The sequence below is a fragment of the Macrosteles quadrilineatus genome, unplaced genomic scaffold (assembly GCF_028750875.1).
Source record: "Macrosteles quadrilineatus isolate MER2022 unplaced genomic scaffold, UCM_ALF_1.0 Scaffold_8__2_contigs__length_117827958, whole genome shotgun sequence".
Lineage (NCBI taxonomy): Eukaryota > Metazoa > Arthropoda > Insecta > Hemiptera > Cicadellidae > Macrosteles > Macrosteles quadrilineatus.
The window spans coordinates 99,284,637-99,307,387 of record NW_026542601.1 but is presented as its reverse complement, the minus strand read 5'-3'; the positions used below and the strand labels follow the sequence as shown (position 1 = coordinate 99,307,387).

Here is a 22,751-nt window from a genome sequence, read left to right as displayed (position 1 = left end):
GGTGGAAATTACATTTTAGACAATTTCAATTAATGGGAAATAATAATTTAAATCAAAATTTTAAATTTTAATATTCAAAACAATTTAATACAATAAGATTTGGCAATTGTAATTTTCTAAATCAAAACTAAATCCAAAATCTTAAATAAAAATACTTTTTAGCAATTCAGAATACTGAGTCTACATATATACAGAGTGAGTGTTAGTTATAGAGAAGACTATGTTACCTATGTTAAAAGGGACTTGACAAAATTATATAGTGAGTATAATTCGGCTAAGTTTTTTAATAATAACTTGTACACATTTTGACTCAAAGTTCCCCAGTGCGTGAAGTTTGGCTAAGTTTTTAAATAATAACTTGTGCAAACTTTTGACTCAAAGTCCCCCTCATGAGTAAATTTGGCTAAGTTTTTTAAAATAGACTTATATACATTTTAAGTTCCTTAGTGACTGTTCAAAATACTCTAAGTGTTTAAAAATAGATTTATATACATTTTTATAAGTTCCTTAGTGACTCAATTCGGCTAAGTTTTTAAAAATGGACTCGGGAAATTAGCTACACTCCTAAGTTAAAAGAAATACAGAGTATGAGTAGCCTACAAGCATCAATTACGTCACCAATTGATCCCATGACCCGACACGCGACAACATATTACATTAGTCTAGCTTAGATGTCAAAGACTTACCATAACAAGAAGATCCAGGTGGAAGAGTTAGTGATGATTCCGTAGAATGCCCCCCTTATATACCACAAAATTGTCTAAATTAATTTAGAACTTAACAATGGAAATTGAACAAACTGAAATTGAACAATTGAATAATTGAGGTCAATCAATCAAACATATTTGGCAATTGTCTAAACCTGCCCCAGACAGACTGGCGCCAGACAGGCAGAGAATGTTGACAATTGGTTTTGATTAGGGTCATTAGGTTACACTCACAGTCATTCATTTGAGTCAGGCATAGTTTACGCATAGCCATAAGCATGCCCGAGTTCACGCACAAACCTCACATGATTTTGAAAATATACATGGGAATGGATGTGGATTTGAAATTTTAATAGAGTTTGAACATTTATATAGGCTTGTATTGGACGAGATCCAGGTCTTTTAAAAAAGTGGCCAAAAAATGAGCCATATTCCAGACGTAATTTTTAGTATTAACAAAAGTAGAAAATTTATATAGGGGTGTATAGGTCGAGAGCTGGGTCTTTGAAAAAAGTGGCCAAAAAAAGCTCTTCCATTTTTTTCTCATTTTTCCCCTATAAAAAGTGCCCTAAAAGTGCCTCTAAAACGCCGAAAGTGGGGTCATATTGTCCTATTATATCTACTTAGGCAGGTGATTTTAAGTTAAGAAAAAATGCAAAGCCGCTCTAACTTTTTTTACACCAACATCTGTTACAAACATAAAAAGTAAAACAATTTCTTGGCAATCAAATTCTTGATTTTTTAATATCATATTGAACTATATTTGATCTGTTTACCCAAAGAAACTTCGAGTAAAAAGTGTAAACGTTCAACAATCATTGCGTCTTCTGACGCAGACGTGCGTTTATAATTCTTACTCGTTTATTTTATTTCTCTATAACAAAAATGTTCAAATACACATACAGTACTCCTCATGATTTGAGTTTTAATTTATGAATAGTATTATACATAATACACAATATAAGTATGGCAAAAAATAAAAACAAGGACAACGAATTAAAAAAAAAAAAAAAAAAAACCTTTGAACGTACTATTGGTTCATAGCTATGACTTTCCTCTTAATAGTTTCCTAATATTACGGGCATGATGTAGTCTAATTTTTAAATAGTTAATTGATATTTCTGTACCAAATCTCCCAGTAACCCATACAACGTAGTATGAGAGGGGGGCGGGAGAGTAGTGCTACCTCCCCCTTCCCAGTACGCTGGCTTCAACGAAACTACAGCGTGTCCTCTCCTTAATGTTTAATCCTCCTAGGTCCAGTCTTGCTATTGGCTACCACCAACTATGCAGACTCTCGTGGCCCCTAGTATAGTTGGTCTGCGATTCTTCACCGCCTGGTCCAAATCACAAATGAACAAAAAACTCAAAAGATCTGTTTTTTTTCAGATGGAACACATAATTCTCCGTCCAAAATTTATGGTTCTTGTGTAACTTAATTATATAAACAACATTAAATTTGTCTGCAACATCAATTAACTAATTACAATTTTTAAATATATATAATACTGAACTACTGGTACTGATACTGCTGATACTGTGTTCAGTGTGATAAGTAAACAATTGAAAGATAGTTCAAAGGTTTGAACACTATTCCACATTATATGAAAAACGTACTGTCATTTCTCTTGATGTAGTTCCTGCCCTTAGGAGTGTTTATACAAGAACTGGTATTTCTCGGGAAGGTTTAACATCAATAATTTTCATTCAAGTTTGCGGTTGTGTGCGGATTATGGCTTTCCCAAAAGTCCTGATCTTTCTAAGCTTTATACTGGATATTATTTCAATAATTTCATGCACTGTATTTTGCTTTGTTTTGTAATGTTATGTATGTAATGGGAGAAAATAAATACTCTAAATAATTATTATTATATTTCAGTTCTCTTCCAACCTAAACGGCAAGTAATGAAATTACCTGGCATTTTATTCCAATCCATCGCTGAGTTCACCAAAGATGATACGAAAGATTTAACGCAACATGAAATAAAATTGGTGCAAGACAAAAAATTGCTTCTTAAATGCGTAGAAGATCACAATGAAGCTAAGGTATACATATTATTCAGTCCGGAAGATCACTTGGTAGACAGGTTGAAACTACTTCGTACTAAAGATTTTTGCAAATCGGTGAATGAGAACATTGCTGTTGTTGAACAGCCGAAACAGACTGAGGGAGACGGAAATGATAAGTTAACATTCACCGTGTCGTACAACGTCAATAGGGAGAAAGACCAGTGCCTCAAACGACCCTACACTCTCTCAACTTTTCTTTACTATGCCGAATGGCAAAGAGGGGAGTTAGAACTGACGGATTGCAAGGGGAAAACTTTGCAGGTAAGTTTAAACATTATACGTAATATGGAAAAAATGAAGCTTAACAACTGGCCAAATTATATAGGTCGTGGTTAGAAATTATTGGTAGAGTTATGTTTTTATTCAAAGAAATAAATTTTCCTAGTTTTTCACAGCAGACTATTTATTTTCTGTCAAAAATGTAAGCTTTGGCCACCTTTTTAAAATTGTAAATATATTTTATATTTAAAATCTATATTATGAGCAGGCTGTTTATTTGTGTTTTATGCACAAGGGGTGTACACTTTAAGTAAGAATTTATTTAGAAAGAAGCCGTTACTTATGTATAAGGGAGTATGTAAGAGAGAATAAGACCAACTCCGTATAATAGATGTTTACATGTTATTACAAAACATAATATATTACGGTACTCTGACCAAAGATTGTCATTAAAGTTTTACTTTTTTTCAGGCTTTTCCCGCTTATCAATATGCGGGTAAGTATTTACAACAAGAATTACAATTCCTATAGTCACTACCTCTAGATTTATATATTGTCTACAACTGTTGTTGGAATATTAATGAGTTAGTCTATATTGTGTGTTATAGTTATTTGATACATTATTTTTTCTCATACATTTTCCTTGTTTTTTAGACTATTTTTTATCATCGGGATCGTTTCAAATCATGGATTTTAACAAATATATGGATTCTGTTGGTGAACCATCCATTCACTCTTTTAATGGTGTACCACACTTGAAACTCAGGTGCCAGACATACACCAAGAAAAGCAAGAGTGGCCCGATTGAAGATTCCACAGAAGCAATAGGATATATTATATACGAGGATGAAAGGGATGTGATAATAGAAAAGTTACGTCTAGACTCATGTGATGCCGGAGTTAATGGAATGTACATCAATACAAAACGCAGAACCTATAGGCCCACAAGAGAATTTGCGCTTGTGTTTAAAACCACAGACGGAAATTGCTATAAGAGCTACCATGATTATTATAACTATTACGCTGAACGTGAAGATAAAGTGGAAGTTCGTCGATACGCTCCTGACCGAGTCAATTGTCCGAATGATTGGACAAATGAAGCTGCCTTGGATGTGAAGCCACCATTGTACATACGAGTACATAGAGTATTGAGGTTTAATTCCCTTGCCAGATATGAAGGTTCTGGAGATTCCATATTGTGGTAATAATCCACAATATGTAATCCAATATATTGTGGTAAGTAATCCACAAAATAAACTACTTTTTGACTTATTAATGACTTATTTAACCTTAGGACCTAAATGAGAAATTCTCTTGGGACAATCTGTTGGTAGTTCATTCCTTACGACAATCTATGGTAGTTTACGCGTCATTAAATAATCGTAAAGAGCTATACTAAAATCTGTTCTCAAATGAATGGTTAACATTTTAAGGATTTATATATGCTTGCATCCAAGGAATAATTCATAAGTAATAATTTTCGGAATCACATATGACCTGAACCACATGGGCACTCTATTGGAGCATACTACGAGTAAAAAACCCACCTCCAATTAAACATTTTTCGTGATTTTTTTTGGGAATTACCACAAAGGACATTCCACTTGTGGTTTGTACCATCAAGGGTGAAATTAAGTTAGTTGCTGAAAATAGTGCATGTGATTATTTGTTACATTATTAATTCTTTAATACTTTATTCTAAAATGGTGACCATACGAAGGTAGGTATTTTAAGGCAAGTGCGAATGGAGATGAGTGTAGGGTGAGTGGCACGATCTTGTAGTCTTGTTAGTGACTACGGCCAACATGTTCCTTAGACACAGTTGTTAATTAATTAATAACCCATACGTTCAATGGCAACTAAGGCACCTACAGTTTATAGTGGAATCCGAACCACATTTTTGTCTTGTAATTAACGAATTTGTCTAATTATCAGGATAGTACTTCGAATAGTCGTAGTACTCGCTGTGCGGACGTTAATCCACACCAGGAAGCATCGCATCCACAGTGCATGCATATAAATATTCACAATTCGTGACCTCCTAGTAGCTGGATTACAGGATGACGTAACAGTCTGTAATGGGTATAACAATCGATTATGTTCCTTAACAACATTTGACCTAGAATAATCACTACATCAAGCAAATCCACCCTAAAACTTCAAACTCACTCAGAAGTCCCATTTTAGGAAAAGAATGCTCGATTAGCTTTCTGTAAGCTACAATGCTCTTTACAATTTTGAGTGAATTATTTATCTGGCCACCGAGTTGCAAGAGAAGCATCTCCGAATAATCAACCCTTTAGTATAATACAGAGTAAGGTTGGCAAACACATATAATGATTTTCCAACAATATCCCATACAATTTTAGAACTACCTTAGTTTTAGGCTAAAACTATTTAATAAATTCATGCTGGGCTCTGTCCCTTAGAAAAATCTTGCTCATAAAATATTTAACTATTATCTTGGTATTTTTAACAGTGTCCTTACTTATTGCCAAGAAGGTAGGTTGGTTATAAAAAAATATAAATAATATAATGGTTGCATATGCTTATAACAAGCCATCTACAACAGTATACAAGCAACTACTAAATACAGTACAAAATAGAAGACAATTTGAAGGAATATCATTGGCATATAATAAACCTAACTTGTTTTGATGAGCAATACATAAATATATATCTATAAAATATTTAGGTAAAATACATATATTTTGTAAAAAATATATTTTACATATATTTTGAAAAAATAAAAATATATAAATACACAATTAATTATGATTTTTAATAGATCTATTCAATGAAAACAAAACATTAATATTATTAAATACTGTCCAAAATACGTAATAATTATAAATAGTAGGAAACCCCCGCGGCTCAACGAGCCACATAATAAGAACAACGTCGTTGAAGAAAACTTGGGGATACAATTTGAATAATTGTGGTAAAAATAAGTTATTAAATAGCTCGATAGCATTGACCTTTATCATCCAACATTCCGGCTATTTTATATAAATAATTCTCCCAATCCTAACATGTGGTTGACGAGTTATTTAGCTGCATACAATCCATATATCTATTTATTTAAATATTAAATAACTAGACCAATTCATTAATCACAAGGCAAAACTGTGGTTCGGATTCCACTATAAACTTTAGTTTCCTTATTTGCCATTGGCTGTATGGTCTTTTAACAGTTCGGTCTAAGGAACATGTTGGCCTTAGTCAGTAACAAGACTACAAGATTGCGCTACTCATCTCCATTAATTCATACATGGCTAAAAATACCTTCAAACGTACCTTCGTATAGTCGCCATTTCTGTTGAAAGTATTTAAGTATTAAAGTATTGATAGGTTTGCAAACGCAAAATGTTTTAACGATTGGCCCTTATGCATTACCAAAAGAATTGATTTGATTACTCAGATAGGACTGTTGCAATATGGCAATAGCATACATGGTTAATATATAGGTTTTAAGGATAAAGTTCACTGCTAACAGAAGGTTTCAAGCCTATTATAAAGTGATGTTTTTGTTTTCATTTGTCAAATTAGGAAGAAACTTTGCTCATCCTGTACGAGAACAAAAACAAAGTTTTCATTCACAAACAAAGGAATTCCTTCCAAACAATATCCAAATATACTCGCCAAATTAGTTAACTACTTTGGTATTGAAACTTCAGATTGGACTACATTTTAAAATATTTTAGGTCTAAATACTGTTTTAAAGTCTTGTGAATAATAAGTAATATCTTCACGTTTTTAAAAATGTACTTGACCATTAAAAAATTTTATTAAGTTTTTAACGTACTGAATAATCATTGGATTTCATTTGTTTAGTTCATTCGATGTAGATTTATTGCATCAATAAATAGGTTCAGGGAAATTAAGTTGTGTATCCTTCGTGGACGTAAGATTGAGAATTTGCTTTCCATCATACTACACAGAAACAGGTACTTTTCCATCCTTATCGATAGGCTGGAAAGTTGCCCTTTGCCGTGCCTATACATGGAAAAGAGGTGTAATATCACTTAGTCAGCTGATAAAATAACAGCTAATTGCAAGGTCCTATTTCATTTTATGAAATAAAAAATATTATAATTTATGTATAATCCTAAATAAATTGTGTTTTGAGTTTATAATGTAATACTTTGCTGTGTAGTATGATGTAAAGTATCGTACGTTACTAGCTTTACCGTACTCGCACGGAAATATTTGTTATAACTGTCGTGCTCACACGGTAAAACACTACTTACCGGGCTAGTAACGTCATATACTATACCACCAGCGTATTAGAGAGATTTGATCGTCATCTAATTTAAAAAGGCCACTTTTGGATTAACACTATACAATGTATATTATGAAATTTTAGATTACAAAGCTCGAGTTTTTACATTGTACTGCCATATACTGTGCAGAATATTTGTATTGCTCATAGGCATTTGGTCATTCCTTCTTGGCGAGCTGTTATCATCCAATACTCCTTGTAGCTATTACATAAATAATCTTCCCAATTCTAAAATGTGTTTGACGAGTTATTAAGTTACATACAATCTATCTATCTAATCTATCCATCTATTTATTTATGTGTTTAATGGACTGCATGAATGTTGTGATAATTGTTTAAAAGTGGGCATGCAACCAATCCCCATGTCCAAGATGTCATTGCATGGTCGTGGCACTTAGACTTTCCATCACGAGAGAACTCCCTCGGGACCCTGCCATAGTGGCCCTCAAATTCCCCATATTTTTATTATAGAGAAAAGATTTGTAGCATTAAGATCAGATGAATCATCATTTGAAAGTTATAATTTAATAAAACCGCTGTTAAATTTTAAATTATAATTTAAGAAAACATGTGTAGTAAACATGATTGTTTAAAATAACTCCCGTAATACTTGGCAATAGCTCGATTTTGAGCATTAGGTGTACTAATTTGAAATTATCAGTAATACAATTGCTTAAGAGATACGCCAGTCTTGAATGACAGACTGTACTAAGCAGATGAGTCCTAAGCATTTCTTTAACTCCTTATTACACTAGCCTACATTATTTAAAAAAGAATATAAGCAACTTTGAGAGCAGTATCCTCATATATTGTTGTGATCATAAGTTTCAAATTATGGTTTTTTGAGTGATGAGTTATTTCTTGACGGTCAACCAATCTCACGTTCTTTAATGTTTAAGGGCCTTGGCGTCGTGCTTTCTCCAAATTTAAACTCCCAAGAACATGTAAATTATATCTGCAAGGGAGCTAATTCTGCCCTATGTTTCATTATAAGGAACAGCCGCAACATGTTCTCTGTTGATGAATTGAGGATCCTCCTCATCCATCTAGTCAGGCTTTTACTAGATTTTCGTCACCTGTTTAGAGCCCTTACCTGATTGAGCAAATCGAGTCATGAGAACGTGCAGAGCCGTTTCATTCGTCTGGCTGGTGTGCTGCTGGGTCTCGACTACCACACTGTTCCAATCCCTGATATACAACTTCAGTTGAACTTGATGCCACTACAAGCACGACTTCCATGGGAACGAGCTGGCATAGTGGTTAGAGCGTGGGACTTCAGTCCGTGAGGTCCCGGGTTCGATCCCCGCCAAGTCGTCAATTTATTTTATCTAAGTGATAATGCCGCAACCCCTAGGTCTAGCCTGAAGTAATGTGAAAAACAATCCCAGGCTCGTGCCTAGCGTCATAGGACAAAAAAACTACATGCACGACGTGAAATCAACGACCTGTCCCTGAGGAAGCTGATTAATTCTGAAATTGATGACCCTGATCTACTTTTCAAGTTGAGGACTTCCGCACATCTCTTCACCTGCGCCAAACCCATCTGTTCGCTAGATGTCAGTTCTCGAACCAGTTCATGTTCCACAGCACTTTTCCTCGTATTCAACTCTTGGCTAACAACATACCGGATGACATCAAATTGTTCTACACGAGTGGTGAGTCCTTAAAAGAAATTGTTGGACCGTAAGGTGCTACATTGATTTGTCGCTGTTGTTTCCAAGTTACAAGTTAAATCTTTCTAATTTATTTTATTATTACTATTGTTATTCATTATTGTTATTATTTATTATCAAGGTTATTTATTATTATTGCTATTCATTATAGACTATACAGATATGTTCTTTGTTAACTATTTATACATACTAGGTGAACCCGTCCGATTTCGCACGAATAATAAATTAGGATATTATAACAACGTCGTTAGAAGTTGCGTCGTTGTATTGACGTTGGTCTTGAGCTCGATCGTTGGCTATATGCATTCTAAGCTATTTTTGCTGTTCAGTAAAGTATTTTGTAGGACGGAGCTTATCATGCTGAAAACTTGCGCGAATGGATTAATATCAACCAAATGATGAGTCAAAATGTGCATGAGTTCAGTGCTGCAAGAGACATTAGCTTTGTTTAGCATTCTTCCTTGAACAGCGGCTTCGATGTCCGTAGATATAAATTTGGGCATATGTAGGATGCTCCCCTTCTGACGGTTGAAAAGTGCTAATTGAGTGATAGATTGTGTCGTGCACCTTATACTTATAAGGCCCTCCACCGTTATGTTCTTCAATTTTACCTCGAGTGCTGACCATTGCGAGCGCAGAGTTGTACGATCTAATGTTCTCTTTGTAGTTTCTGTTCAAATGATTTGCTCCATTTAAGTAGGCTCTGGATATAATAGATTTCTCGGTATGGTGGTAGATTCACTTTTCCTTTATGGCAGCAGGATGAAAATCCTTTGCCTCGTCCTCTTTGTTCTTCTTTAAAATGTAGCGCAGCACATTTCTGACAATTTAATGTCCAGCAATATTTCTTTTTCTACAGTTACCTAACAATGTACATGTTCTCTCACTGATTTGAGAAAGCAAAGTGGCCAATTCGCTCATCAGTGAGACAATGTTAACATTGTCTCACTCTAATTACTTTGTCTTACTCCAGATTTGCAACGTGAAGGCACGAAATAGTGAGCGCGTAACATGCAGGCAACGTCGTATGCGCGCGAAATACGTTGGCAGCACTAGCTGTAAATCAGCTGGTCAGCTGTTGTACTGTTGTATTTGTCACTTCACATTAAATGTTATATTAAAAGTTCACTTCTGTGTAAAAATAGGTTATGTTTCTTCACCAATTTATTTGTTTTATGGCAACTGTAGGAAAAGTATAATGTGCAACTCGAGTTCAAAGTACAATTGCCTCACTCAAGAAACCATTCCTCACTCGCCTACGGCTCGTGAGTAAGGATTTCTCACGAGTGAGTCAATTGCTCACTTTTCTCACTAAGTGCACAAATAACTATTGTCGTCGGGTCCTTGGCACGTTTAAACGAAAATATAATGTAAAACCTTTCTCTATATAGGTAACATTTCTTTTCCGGGTATCTAATTATAAAAAAAATGCAAACTGTTTACATTTCAAAATCAAACAAAACAGCTGGGATTTTTTTTTAGTAATGTATTGCAGTTTCAGAATATAATAACATTCAAATCAATCACAATGTTATCCTTATGGAAGGAACTTTGAGGGCACCCCACGCCCTTAAAATGATATATTTCGAAAATCTAACAATACATCTAACAATCTAACAATAATTATAGTCAGTTTTGAAAATTTTGCCCTTAGGGGTAGTGGGGGTTAGGGATAGCTCAAAAATTTCAAATAGCAAGTATAGTCGAGTTTGGTATCATTTTACAGGCCTTGACGAAACATAAACATTAACATAAAGAAAATAGAAATCGGACCATTTATAACAAAATGGCATTTATAATAAAAATGATTAAGACAATGGTAATTAAAAGTAATTTTGAACTGCCATTTTGTTATAATGATCTGATTTCTATTTTCTTAATGTTCATTTTTATGTTTCGTCAAGACCTGTAAAATGATACCAAACTCGACTATACTTGCTATTTGAAATTTTTGAGCTACCCCTAACCCCCACTACCCCTAAGGGCACAAATTTCCAAAATGACCATAATTATTGTAGCCCTTCATATCCAAACAAGTTGCCGCAAACCGATTTCAAATATCTCAAATAGTTAAAAAGTAAAAGTGGGTGCAAGTTAATTTTCAGCCACCCTCATGGTTATTTGGATTTGAAACGTTTTAGGGCGCCATTTTGTTATTAGTGGGCCAATTTTAGTTTTCTTTATATCAGTTTTCATGTTTCCTCAAGACCTGTAAAATGATACCAAATTCGACTATACTTGTCATTTGAAAATTTTGAGCTACCCCCTACCCCCACTACCCAAGGGCAAAATTTTCAAAATTGGCCATAATTATTGTAGCCCCTCATATCTAAGAAGGTTGCCGCAAACAGATTTCAAATATCTCAAATGGTTGAAAAGTTAAGGGGGGGGGGGGTGCAAGTTACTTTTCAGCCACCCTGTATAATATGTGGGGTTAAATCTTAAAACAAAAAAAAGCCTTATTGTTCACAAAGTTTCATGTCGCGTATTAAATATATAGATTGGTCTATTTTAGTCTACACTCGCTCAGTTTTATTTGGTTGTCAGGTTACTTATTAATTAAATAATTAAGACAAAGTTCCATTGCACGTTTGGCTTGACACTTAGTCATCTTGAAAATGAGTGGTTTAATGTAAAAATTATTACTTTCCTTTTGTTTAGACCGTTGGTAAAAAAAAAAAAAAAAAAAAAAACTCATCACTTTAATACCGTCTAAACCGAATTACCAGCTTAATAACTTCTGGATCAGCATTGTACTTGTAATTAAATTTACTGAAAGCACACGAAAATAAGTCTTATAAAATCTAATTAATATTACTTAGCAACAACAACTCATAGGTGGAGTTCCGGTCCCTATATTGAAACTTAAAGATAAAATCCTTAAACATATTTTCTTTACAAAGTTTACATTATATGTGACATCCTGTAGCGGTAAGCTGTTAAAACAAAGAACATCAATCAAAACCAAGTTATTCTAGGGCAAGCTGACATAGAAGTGCGTCAGCCGTCCTGGATCGCTCAAGATTGCATTGAAGGATTCTTATCTTCGTGGGAGGGCTTTCGCTTGTTGTAGTGCAGATTTAAATGCACTGCACTGTCCAGACCCAGCTATATGCTTCAAGCGTTTTTCAGCGAGCCCATTTTCTTTGCAAAGAAAACAGGACTCGACTTGGCAGTCCTTACGGATGTGACCGACCTCCCCGCACCGAAGGCAGTTCTTGCTTCGGTCGGGTCCCTTGCAGTTTCGGGAGGAATGGCCGAAACAGAGGCATTTAAAACACCTCTTTACTTCCACTCTCCGTCTGAGCCTGCAGTTGACCCAGCCGACTCTCAGATGTTGGAGTGCCAGCACCTTATTGGCATGTGCGTCTGCCATTTCGGCGACCGCCATCCGCTGCTGGCTCCTATTCGGTTTTGTGAGCCACACCTTCAGGAAAGCCGTTTGCCCACCAAGCTCGGGGATAGCTTTCTTCAGGGCTTCCACAACATCAGCCTCCGTCGACACACAATCAATGTCTCGAACCTCGACTGATGTCTTTGGCTCAAGAGAACGGACGGTGCCCTGGCCTTCGACAGCTACCTTCAGTTCGGCAGTAAAGCTATCTTGGCTTCAAGCGGTTGAAAAATTCTAATTAACCATACATATTAACTTAGTGAACCTTTCATCAAGTTGAATTACTGACTTGCCTATTTACTTCGAGCATATGTATTAATAAATAGAGTATTACATATTAATAGCATTTGCATTAATAGTATTTATGTATTTAACAGTAAAAATAACATAGTTTTACTGATTCAAATAGTTCATTATAATTTGACATGGTCATAAAACCTTAATTTTGTATTGCTATTTTTATAAAAGAGAACTAAAATTTAAACTTAACTATTCTAAAAATGTAGCACAAAATATTTCTAATAATTGGGTTGGTTAGGTTATTCAGCTATTCAATGAAAAAATCATCTATAGTAATACAAATGAGCTCCGTAGTATAGTTTAATTTTATTATCAAATAGTTCAATGAAATAGATGGAAGTTTTTTTTTTACTCTTAATGCTTTTCTTTGTGTTCCAAACCAATCTTCTTAATTTGTTTGTACAAAAAATATCTGTAGCTGATCAAGAATCTGTTATTCCTTTATGATGTTATCATCAGATCATGATTTTCTATTTTTATTCAGTGTATATCATCGTTAGAAATGAACTGTCCCACTTATAAACCTTTGCTAGCCGATGAATTGTAAATGCAATGTTTAAGTCTAGCAAATGTACTATCCCTAGGTAAAATGCCATCATCTATTTCTTCGATGTTTTTATAAAATAAACAAAATAATCTATGAAATAAAAAATATCATTATACATGATGTATTACATATGTTATACAAATTTCTTTTAGTTTCGGGCTATTTTAGCTATTTCCGTGTAGAAAAGTAGTGTTATATACGTTTATCGTGCACTTAGTCAGCTGATGAAATAACATCTAATTGCAAGGGCCTATTTCATTTTCTGAAATAAAAAATATTATGATTGATGTATAATCCTAAATAAATTGTGTTTTGATTTTAAAATGTAATATTTTTCTGTGTTGTATGATGTAAAGTATCGTAGGCTACGTTACTAGCTTTACCGTACTCGCACGGAAATCCCGCGCGAGGCGTGCTCACACGGTAAAACACTACTTACCGGGCTAGTAACGTGATATACTATACCCCAGCGTATTGGAGAGATTTGATCGTCATCTAATTAAAAAAGGCCACTTTTGGTTTAACACTATACAATGTATAACGTAGAATTGCCATCACGAGAGAACTCCCTCGGGACTCTGCCCTAGTGGCTCTTAAAGTCCCCATATTTTCCTTATAGAGAAAACATGTATAACATTAGATCAGATGGATAATTAATTGTACGTTGATATTGTACCATATTCTGATAATTTGTACCATAATGTTACAATAGTTTGACACTCATACCATCATGTAACCATAATTTCTGTTTAGGTTGGCAATATGCAAAATCAGGCGATATTTCTAATAAAACAGCTCATGGCTATTTCCCGTGACGTCATATCACGCCACCATCACACCACCTTTCCGAACAAGCCTAAATCCCCTCTCCTCACGTCAGTCCACACCATGTATTAGTCCCGTCAACACCGTATACCCTTTGCGGCCCTCTGAGCCCTTTTAAAATGTAACAAGTTTATTTATTTCAACGCCCCATCCCTGACCCCAAAACGTACAGTACGATGACGACGTATCGTACAACTGGCGACGAGGAACACGGAATATTATCGCGTTTTAAAACTTAAATTCGCGAACAAAGTGACAGTGCAAGTGAACAAAGTTACAGTGTAAGTGAACAAAGTGACAGTGCAAGTGAACAAAGTGACAAGTGAACGTGAAGAAACGGCCGACGAACGTCAAACAACCGCGAATATTGACTCAGACTCATATTCTTGGCGGAAACGTTTTCGTGAGTGTAGAAAGGTACACCTAACATAACGTTATTCTTTGTTTTATGGACGTAATATTAGACTACGGACAGTTAAATAAGTGTAAAAAAGGCACTTATGCCGTTGACTGAAAGTTATTTCGAACAATTCGGACAGTTAGCGGAAACGTATTTTTCAACAAACATGGCAACAATTGGTAATATCGGTCCTTTTGACAGCGCCGAAGAAACTTGGCAATCGTATACAGAGCGATTTGAACTTTTTGTAGACTGCAACGGGATTAATGCCACAAAGAAAGCGAGCACACTACTAACGGTAATGGGAGTCAGGACGTATAAATTGTTAAAGGACTTAATCACACCTGATAAACCTTCGTCCAAGACGTACGAGGAAACTGTAGACACGGTCGGTAAACATTTACACCCGAAACCGTCGTTTATTACAGAACGTTTTAAATTCAGCCGCAGACATCAGTTAGAACACGAAACAGTGAGTGATTATATCGTACAACTTAAGCAGCTATCGCAACATTGTGAGTTTGGGGACAAGCTTCCAGACCATCTACGCGACAGACTGGTATCAGGCCTCAAGAACCACCACATCCAGAGACGACTGCTGGGGGAGGATAACCTGACCTACGACAAGGCAGTACAGCTGGCAACGTCAATGGAGTTCGCCGAGAAAGGAGCAGCCCAGATGACGCTTAATCCAGGAGGACGACTTCAGCGCCTCAGCCAGACGACAAGGACAGCACCAAGCGGAAGCGGGGGAAAATTCGCAGCCAACAGAGGTTCGGCAACGTCACAGCCCCGGGAGTGCAACTGCTGTGGAAAGAACAATCACAATACTCTGCAATGTCGGTATCGTGAGTACAATTGCAATTTCTGTAAGAAGAAAGGACATATTGAAAAAGCTTGTAGATCTAAGAGTAGAAGTGCAAATAGGCCCCATTTTAGTAAACAGTATAATGATGTATCTAAGACTAATGGACAGTCTAGGGGAGGAGATAAGTCGTATTTTAATTCAAAGTACAGTAATGCTAATGCTAGGCAACATTATGTAACAGAAAATGTCCCTAAACAAAGTGTAGACGAAGACACGGTATATGACATATCTAACTTATTTCAGGTACAGGGAGTAGAAGTTAGGAAAAAAGTAGAACCAATTAGAGTGCAATTAGAGGTAGAGAGCAAAAAGATCCTATTTGAAATTGATACCGGAGCTTGTGTGTCAGTTATATCTGAAAAAGATTACAAAGTAAAGTTAAGTCACGTAAAGTTACTACCAACAAGCTTAGTTCTTAGTTCGTACACACACGAAAAGATCGTACCTATCGGTAAACTATGTGTAAATGTAAAACATGAAGGTATTTGTAAACAATTAGAACTGTATGTTGTCCCTAACGGTGCAAACCCATTGTTAGGTAGGGATTGGATGAAAGCACTGCAGCTAGTTGTTAAGTATCAAAAATAGTAGTAAAGTAAACAATGTTCAATCAGCTGTGGATGACAGCTCAGTTGGTACACCTGTCAGCTGTTCTGCTAGCAGAATGGTCGACACTAGCGCGCCGACTGAGGTGGCCGACACCGCAGTTACCAATGTAAACAAACAAACAAATGTCACAGTACATCAGCAGGGCAAGCAGCTAGTTAAACAGTTGTATGAGGAATTCCCTGATGTTTTCACAGACAAGCTAGGTTGTTTTAAGGGAGAACCAGTCAAACTTAAACTAAAACCTAATGCAACCCCTAAATATCATAAGCCAAGGACCTTACCTTTCACACTTAAAAATAAAGTAGAAGCAGAACTAGCACGTTTAGAAGCTGAGAGTATTATTTCACCAGTAAATTCAAGCCAATGGGCTACCCCTGTAGTACCAGTTTTGAAAACAAATGGTCAGTTAAGATTGTGTGGAGACTATAAAGTAACGCTAAATCCTTTCTTAGAGATAGACAGACACCCTTTACCTAAGATTGAAGAATTGTTCTCCAGTTTGCAAAATGGAGACAGGTTTTCTAAAATAGATTTGTCACAAGCGTATCAACAACTAAGACTAGATGATGAAAGTAAAAAGTTATGTACAATTAGTACCCATAAGGGCTTGTTTGAGTACAATAGATTATGTTATGGCATATCATCTGCTCCTGGTATTTTTCAGCGCACAATGGAGCAAACCTTACAAGGAATACCAGGTGTAGCGGTATTTCTAGATGACATTCTTGTAACAGGACAAAATGACTCTGAACATATTAGTAAATTAAAGTTAGTTTGTAAACGACTACAAGACAATGGTTTCACAGTCAGTAAAAGTGAATGTAAATTTTTCTGTGAAAGTTTAGAGTATCTACGGTTTGTCATAAGCAAACGAGGGTTGGAAACTTCACAAGACAAGGTCAAAGCCATTGTAAACGCCCCAGAACCAAAAGATGTCACCCAATTAAAAGCATTTTTAGGCTTAGTTAACTACTACGCTCGTTTCATACCTAGAATCTCAACCATACTTACCCCTATGTATATGTTATTGAGGAAAGACACTGAATTTGTATGGAATTTAGCGTGTAAGAAAGCTTTTGAAGAAGTTAAGCAAAAGCTAGTATCAGCCCAAGTACTAGCTCATTTTGACCCTAAGTTAAAGTTAACGTTAGCATGTGACGCTAGTGCCTATGGTATAGGTGCAGTTCTAAGTCAAATTCAAACAGATGGTACTGAAAGACCTATTGCATTTACAAGTAGAGTGTTAAATGATACTGAAAAGCAGTATTCACAGATTGACAAAGAAGCTCTTAGTATAGTGTATGGAGTAAAAAAATTCAACCAGTACTTGTATGGTAACCATTTTTTGTTAAAAACAGACCACAAACCGCTTGTAGCTATTTTTGGACCTAAACAAGGTTTACCTGCATTTGCAGCTAGTAGGTTCCAACGCTACGCATTGTTTTTATCAGGTTATCAGTACGACATTTCTTATGTTAAATCCGAATGTAACGGAAATGCTGATGGTCTATCACGTTTACCAGTAAGTAATCCTGTAAACGATGAAATCAATGACAATGATTTAAATGTAAATATTGTAGGGACCTATTTACAGTGTTTAATTGAGAGTGAACTTCCTCTAAGTTATGTAGAAGTAAAACGAGAGTCAGCACTAGATCCTATACTAAATAGAGTAATAGGTTATGTTAGATTTGGATGGCCAAATGACGTAAATGAGAGGGATCCTATGTTAAATCCATTTTTTGTGCGACAGTCACAATTAACTTTTGAACAAGGACTCCTAATGTGGGGTTACAGGATCGTCATCCCAAGCAAGTTTAGAACACATATTTTACAAGAATTACACAATGGCCATGTAGGGATAGTAAGAATGAAGGCGTTGGCAAGATCCTATGTTTGGTGGCCAAATATCGATTTAGATATTGAACAAATTGCTGGTAATTGCACATCATGCTTGAAGGAACGTGTAACTCCGCCCAAGTCGATTTTGCACACTTGGAATGTACCGGATAAGGCGTGGTCCCGGATTCATATTGATTTTTTCGGACCTTTTCAATCACAGTTATTTTTAGTAATTAAAGATGCTTATTCAAAGTGGCCGGAAGTGTTACCCGTTCCATCAACGCAAGCAAAACACACAATATCTCATCTTAGAGAATTGTTTGCTAGATTTGGCTTAGTAGATCACATTGTCAGTGACAATGGACCACCTTTCACAAGTACAGAATTCCAAACATTTTTGCGAAAAAATTGAATCAAACACACATTTTCTCCACCATACAACCCAAAGACTAATGGCTTAGCCGAGCATGCTGTAAGAACAGTAAAACACAAACTTAGAATAGCACTACAAGACACTTCTGATTTGAACTTAACCTTATTAAATTTTTTGTTTACATACAGAAATACAGTACATTCCACAACCAATCAAACACCAGCAGAGTTAATGTTAGGCAGATCTCTGAAATCAAGGTTAGACTTAATTAGACCTAATGTGAAGGATGTCATTAGTAGTAATCAAAACAGACAAGTTTCAGCTTATGGTGGTGTCACAACACGTAGATTATTTGTTAATCAACCTGTGTTAGCTAAAGATTATAGGGGAAGGGAGAGATGGATAGAGGCTACAGTTATTGAAAAACTGGGTCCTGTAACTTATTTAGTTGAACTAGAATCAGGCGTTCAGTGGAAGCGTCACATAGACCAGTTGGTAGCTTTACAGTCTAAGCTAGGGCAGCAGTCAGATTTAGTAGTAGAATTTCCCAAAAACGATCTGACAACGTCGCTTCCAGACAGACAAACGGCAACATTGCAAAATTCGCCAGACTGCACACTGACAGGGAACAGTAGCGAAGGTATGCGAGCTCTTCCGGGCACAGTCGGGCAGAAAACTCCGATATTGACTAGGTCACCTGACGCAAACCAAAACATTGAAAGAGCGGGGTCATTGGCTTCGCCTCCAAATGTAAACAAATCGCCAAATGTAAACAGACAGACGCCTACTAGACGCTTTCCTGTACGGGAGCGCAAACCTGTAATAAGATTAGACCTTTAATTAAATACCCGGACATGACTTGTATATAGATTTATTTATTATATATCCTTATCAATGATTTTCAAATGTGTATTTATTGAATTGTGTGTACTATTATGTGTGTTATCAATATTTAATATCATCAAGGTTCAATATTTAATGCTATTAAGGTTTATGATTTCAAGTGTGTGTTTCATTTACTTGTGTTTTTAATGTGTGATATTATCTCAATATTTTGACCATATATACATAATATATATTTAGAACTGATGATTGATTGATTCTCATTCTCATTTAAATGATTGGCAAAGAAAAATAATAATAAATTAATAAGATACTCTGGTATTGTTATTTGTGATTGTAAGTTTTCAAGATTATAGTAACCGATAGCATCACAAAACTTAAGAGGGGAGGATTGTACCATATTCTGATAATTTGTACCATAATGTTACAATAGTTTGACACTCATACCATCATGTAACCATAATTTCTGTTTAGGTTGGCAATATGCAAAATCAGGCGATATTTCTAATAAAACAGCTCATGGCTATTTCCCGTGACGTCATATCACGCCACCATCACACCACCTTTCCGGACAAGCCTAAATCCCCTCTCCTCACGTCAGTCCACACCATGTATTAGTCCCGTCAACACCGTATACCCTTTGCGGCCCTCTGAGCCCTTTTAAAATGTAACAAGTTTATTTATTTCAACGCCCCATCCCTGACCCCAAAACGTACAGTACGATGACGACGTATCGTACAGATATTTAATAAAACAGCTGTTAAAATTTCCAATATATTTTAAGAAAACATGTATAGTAAACAAATTTGTTTTAAAATAACTCCCGTAATACTTGGAAATTGCTCGATTTTGAGCATTAGGTATACTAATTTGAAATTATCAGTAATACAATTGCTTAAGAGATATGCCAGTCTTGAATGACGGACTGTACTTTTCTTAAGCATTTCTTGAACTACTTATTACACTACATTATTTGAAAAAGAATATAAGCAACTTTGAGAGCAGTATACTCATACATTGTTGTGATCATAAGTTTCAAATTATGGTTTTTTGAGTGATGAGTTATTACTTGACGGTCAACCCCTCTCACGTTTTTTAATGTTTAAGGACCTTGGCGTCGTGCTTTCTCCAAATTTAAACTCTCAAGAACATGTAAATTATATCTGCAAGAGAGCTAATTCTGCCTTATGTATTATTATAAGGAACAGCCGCAACATGTTCTCTGTTGATGAATTGAGGATCCTCCTCATCCATCTAGTCAGGCTTTTACTTACTAGAGTTTTCTTCACCTGTTTAGAGCCCTTACCTGATTGAGCAAATCGAGTCATGAGAACGTGCAGAGCCGTTTCATTCGTCTGGCTGGTGTGCTGCTGGGTTTAGACTACCAATCCCAATCTACAACTTCAGTTGAACTTGATGCCACTACATGCACGACTTACATGGGAGGGAGCTGGCGGAGTGGTTAGAGCGCGGGACTTCAGTCCGTGAGGTCCCGGGTTCGATCCCCGCCAAGTCACCAATGGATTTCATCTAAGTGATAATGCCGCAACCCCTAGGTCTAGCCTGAAGTAATGTGAAAAACAATTCCAGGCTCGTGCCTAGCGTCCTAGGACAAAAAAAAAAAAAATAAAAAAATAAAAAAAATACATGCACGACGTGGAATCAATGACCTGTCCCTGAGGAAGCTGATTAATTCTGAAATTGATGCGCCCGATCTACTTTTCAAGTTGAGGACTTCCGCACATCTCTTCACCTGATCCAAATTTATCTGTTCGATAGACGTCAGTTCTATACCCAGTTCATGTTCCACAGTACTTTTCCTCGTATTCAACTCTTGGCCAACAACATACTGGATAACATCGACCTCTTCTGCACGACCACTCGTTCATATCTTAAGAAATTTTTTTAAGGGTTCACCACTGAATCCTTAAAAAATGTCTTGGTCTGGAAGGCGCTACATTGATTTGTTACGTTGTTAAGTTACAAGTTAAATTTGTCTAATTTATTTTATTTACTACTATTAATATTTATTACTAGCAGAGTGGGTGTCCTTCGTACGGGGTTGCCATATAAGTATAAAATGTTTATTGCAGTTATGCTCAAGCTTTCTGTTTGCAATGGGGAAGGACACAGTTTGATACATTTGCTTCTTTGAATTTAAGGTATACTATAGTATTACACATCTACCATAGCCATAATGTTCTACTAATAAAAATAAATTATTAAAAATTCGCAAAATATCACAAATTATTCATGAAATTAAAAACATAAACATAACTGTAATCAATCCTTCATTGACAGTTCTCATTGCGTATCAAAATATTTTTTTTATGCTTATTTCAAACTATATTTATTAGCTGTTTTCATAAATGCAAAAACAAAAATAATTTAATGCTTTTTGCATATCATAGAACAAACCTTTTTATTTGAAACAGCCGACTAAATTCTTTAATTCCCTTTAAATATGAATACTTATAAGGTTAACACGGGGAACTTCAGAGCCACTGGGGCGGAGCCCAAAAGGAATTTTGAGATAAGAATATGCCTATATGTTAATCGGGAATGTAAGCTATCATCATGCCAAATGTCAGCCCAATCCGTCCAGTAGTTAATGCCTTATTGAACTTCAAACAAAAAAATAAAAATAAAACAAAAATTCACATTTAATATTAGTAAGATTATTGATATTTATTATTATTGTTATTTATTATTATTGCTATTCATTATGGACAGTACAGATATATTCTTTGTTAACTATTTATACATATTTGTCTATTGTTAGTCTACACTCGCTCAGTTTTAGTTGGTTGTCAGGTTACTTATTAATTAATTAATTAAGACAAAGTTCCATTGCACGTTTGGCTTGACACTTAGTCATCTTGAAAATGAGTGTTTTAATGTAAAAATTATTATTATTCGTTCTTTGAACAGCATTAGTTGAAATAAGACACAGTTTTGGACTACTGACGGAGGTAAGCCTTTATACGTAAAAATTATTACTTTCCTTTTGTTTAGACCGTTGGTAGAAAAAAAACTCACAATTTTAATACCGTCTCAACCGAGTTACCAGCTTAATAACTTCTGGATCAGCATTGTACTTGTAATTAAATTTACTGAAAGCACACCAAAATTAGTCTTATAAAGTCTAATAAATATTACTTAACAACAACAACAACTCATAAGTGGAGTTCCGGTCCCTATGTTTAAACTTAAGGATAAAATCCTTAAACATATTTTCTGTACAAAGTTCACATTATATGTGACATCCTGTAGCGGTAAGCTGTTAAAACAAAGAACACCAATCAAAGCCAAGTTATTTATATTAGAGTTTGCGAAGAAACTCTTCTTGGTTTCAAGAAACTTACAAAAATAAAACCAGAGTAAAGTATCTTACCCAAAGTTTTGTTAAATGTAGGAAACACAGCCACGAATGCTGTTTGTAACTAGAAATATTGTGGTTGCCCAAACTAAGTTTAGTAACAAAAATAAATATCTCACATTTTAAACTAAAAGCTTTTTTGCAACTGAAGATACTATAGTGATTCATTAGCCCAATACAGGATACTTTATAGTTTTTGAAACTCTTAATTTTAGTTTTAGGAAACTTTATAATTTTTCAACTAGTTGATCATACTGTATGGTAAAACTTCAAAAGTGATATTTTGGCTTAATCTTCTTAATAAAGCTATCTTGGCTTCAAGCGGTTGAAAAATTCTAATTAACCATACATATTAACTTAGTGAACCTTTCATCAAGGTGAATTAACTGACTTGCCTGTTTACTTTGAGCATATGTATTA

The 22,751-nt window shown here is 35.4% G+C and overlaps 1 protein-coding gene across 1 annotated transcript; it reads left to right on the top strand.

The window, feature by feature from the left end:
- The first annotated feature begins 14,718 nt into the window (after positions 1-14,718).
- On the top strand, positions 14,719-19,488 carry LOC129000601 (uncharacterized). Its single transcript, XM_054427563.1, has 2 exons — positions 14,719-15,265; positions 19,427-19,488. The coding sequence occupies exons 1-2, from the start codon at positions 14,719-14,721 to the stop codon at positions 19,486-19,488; spliced, it is 609 nt and encodes a 202-aa protein (XP_054283538.1).
- The last annotated feature ends 3,263 nt before the right edge of the window (positions 19,489-22,751 follow it).

Coding starts and splice junctions, on each gene's coding strand:
- LOC129000601 (XM_054427563.1), top strand. CDS start 14,719: ATGGGAGTCAGGACGTATAAATTGTTAAAGGACTTAATCACACCTGAT. Junction 15,266..19,426: donor TACTCTGCAATGTCGGTATC/GTGAGTACAATT, acceptor ATTTCTGTTTAG/GTTGGCAATATGCAAAATCA.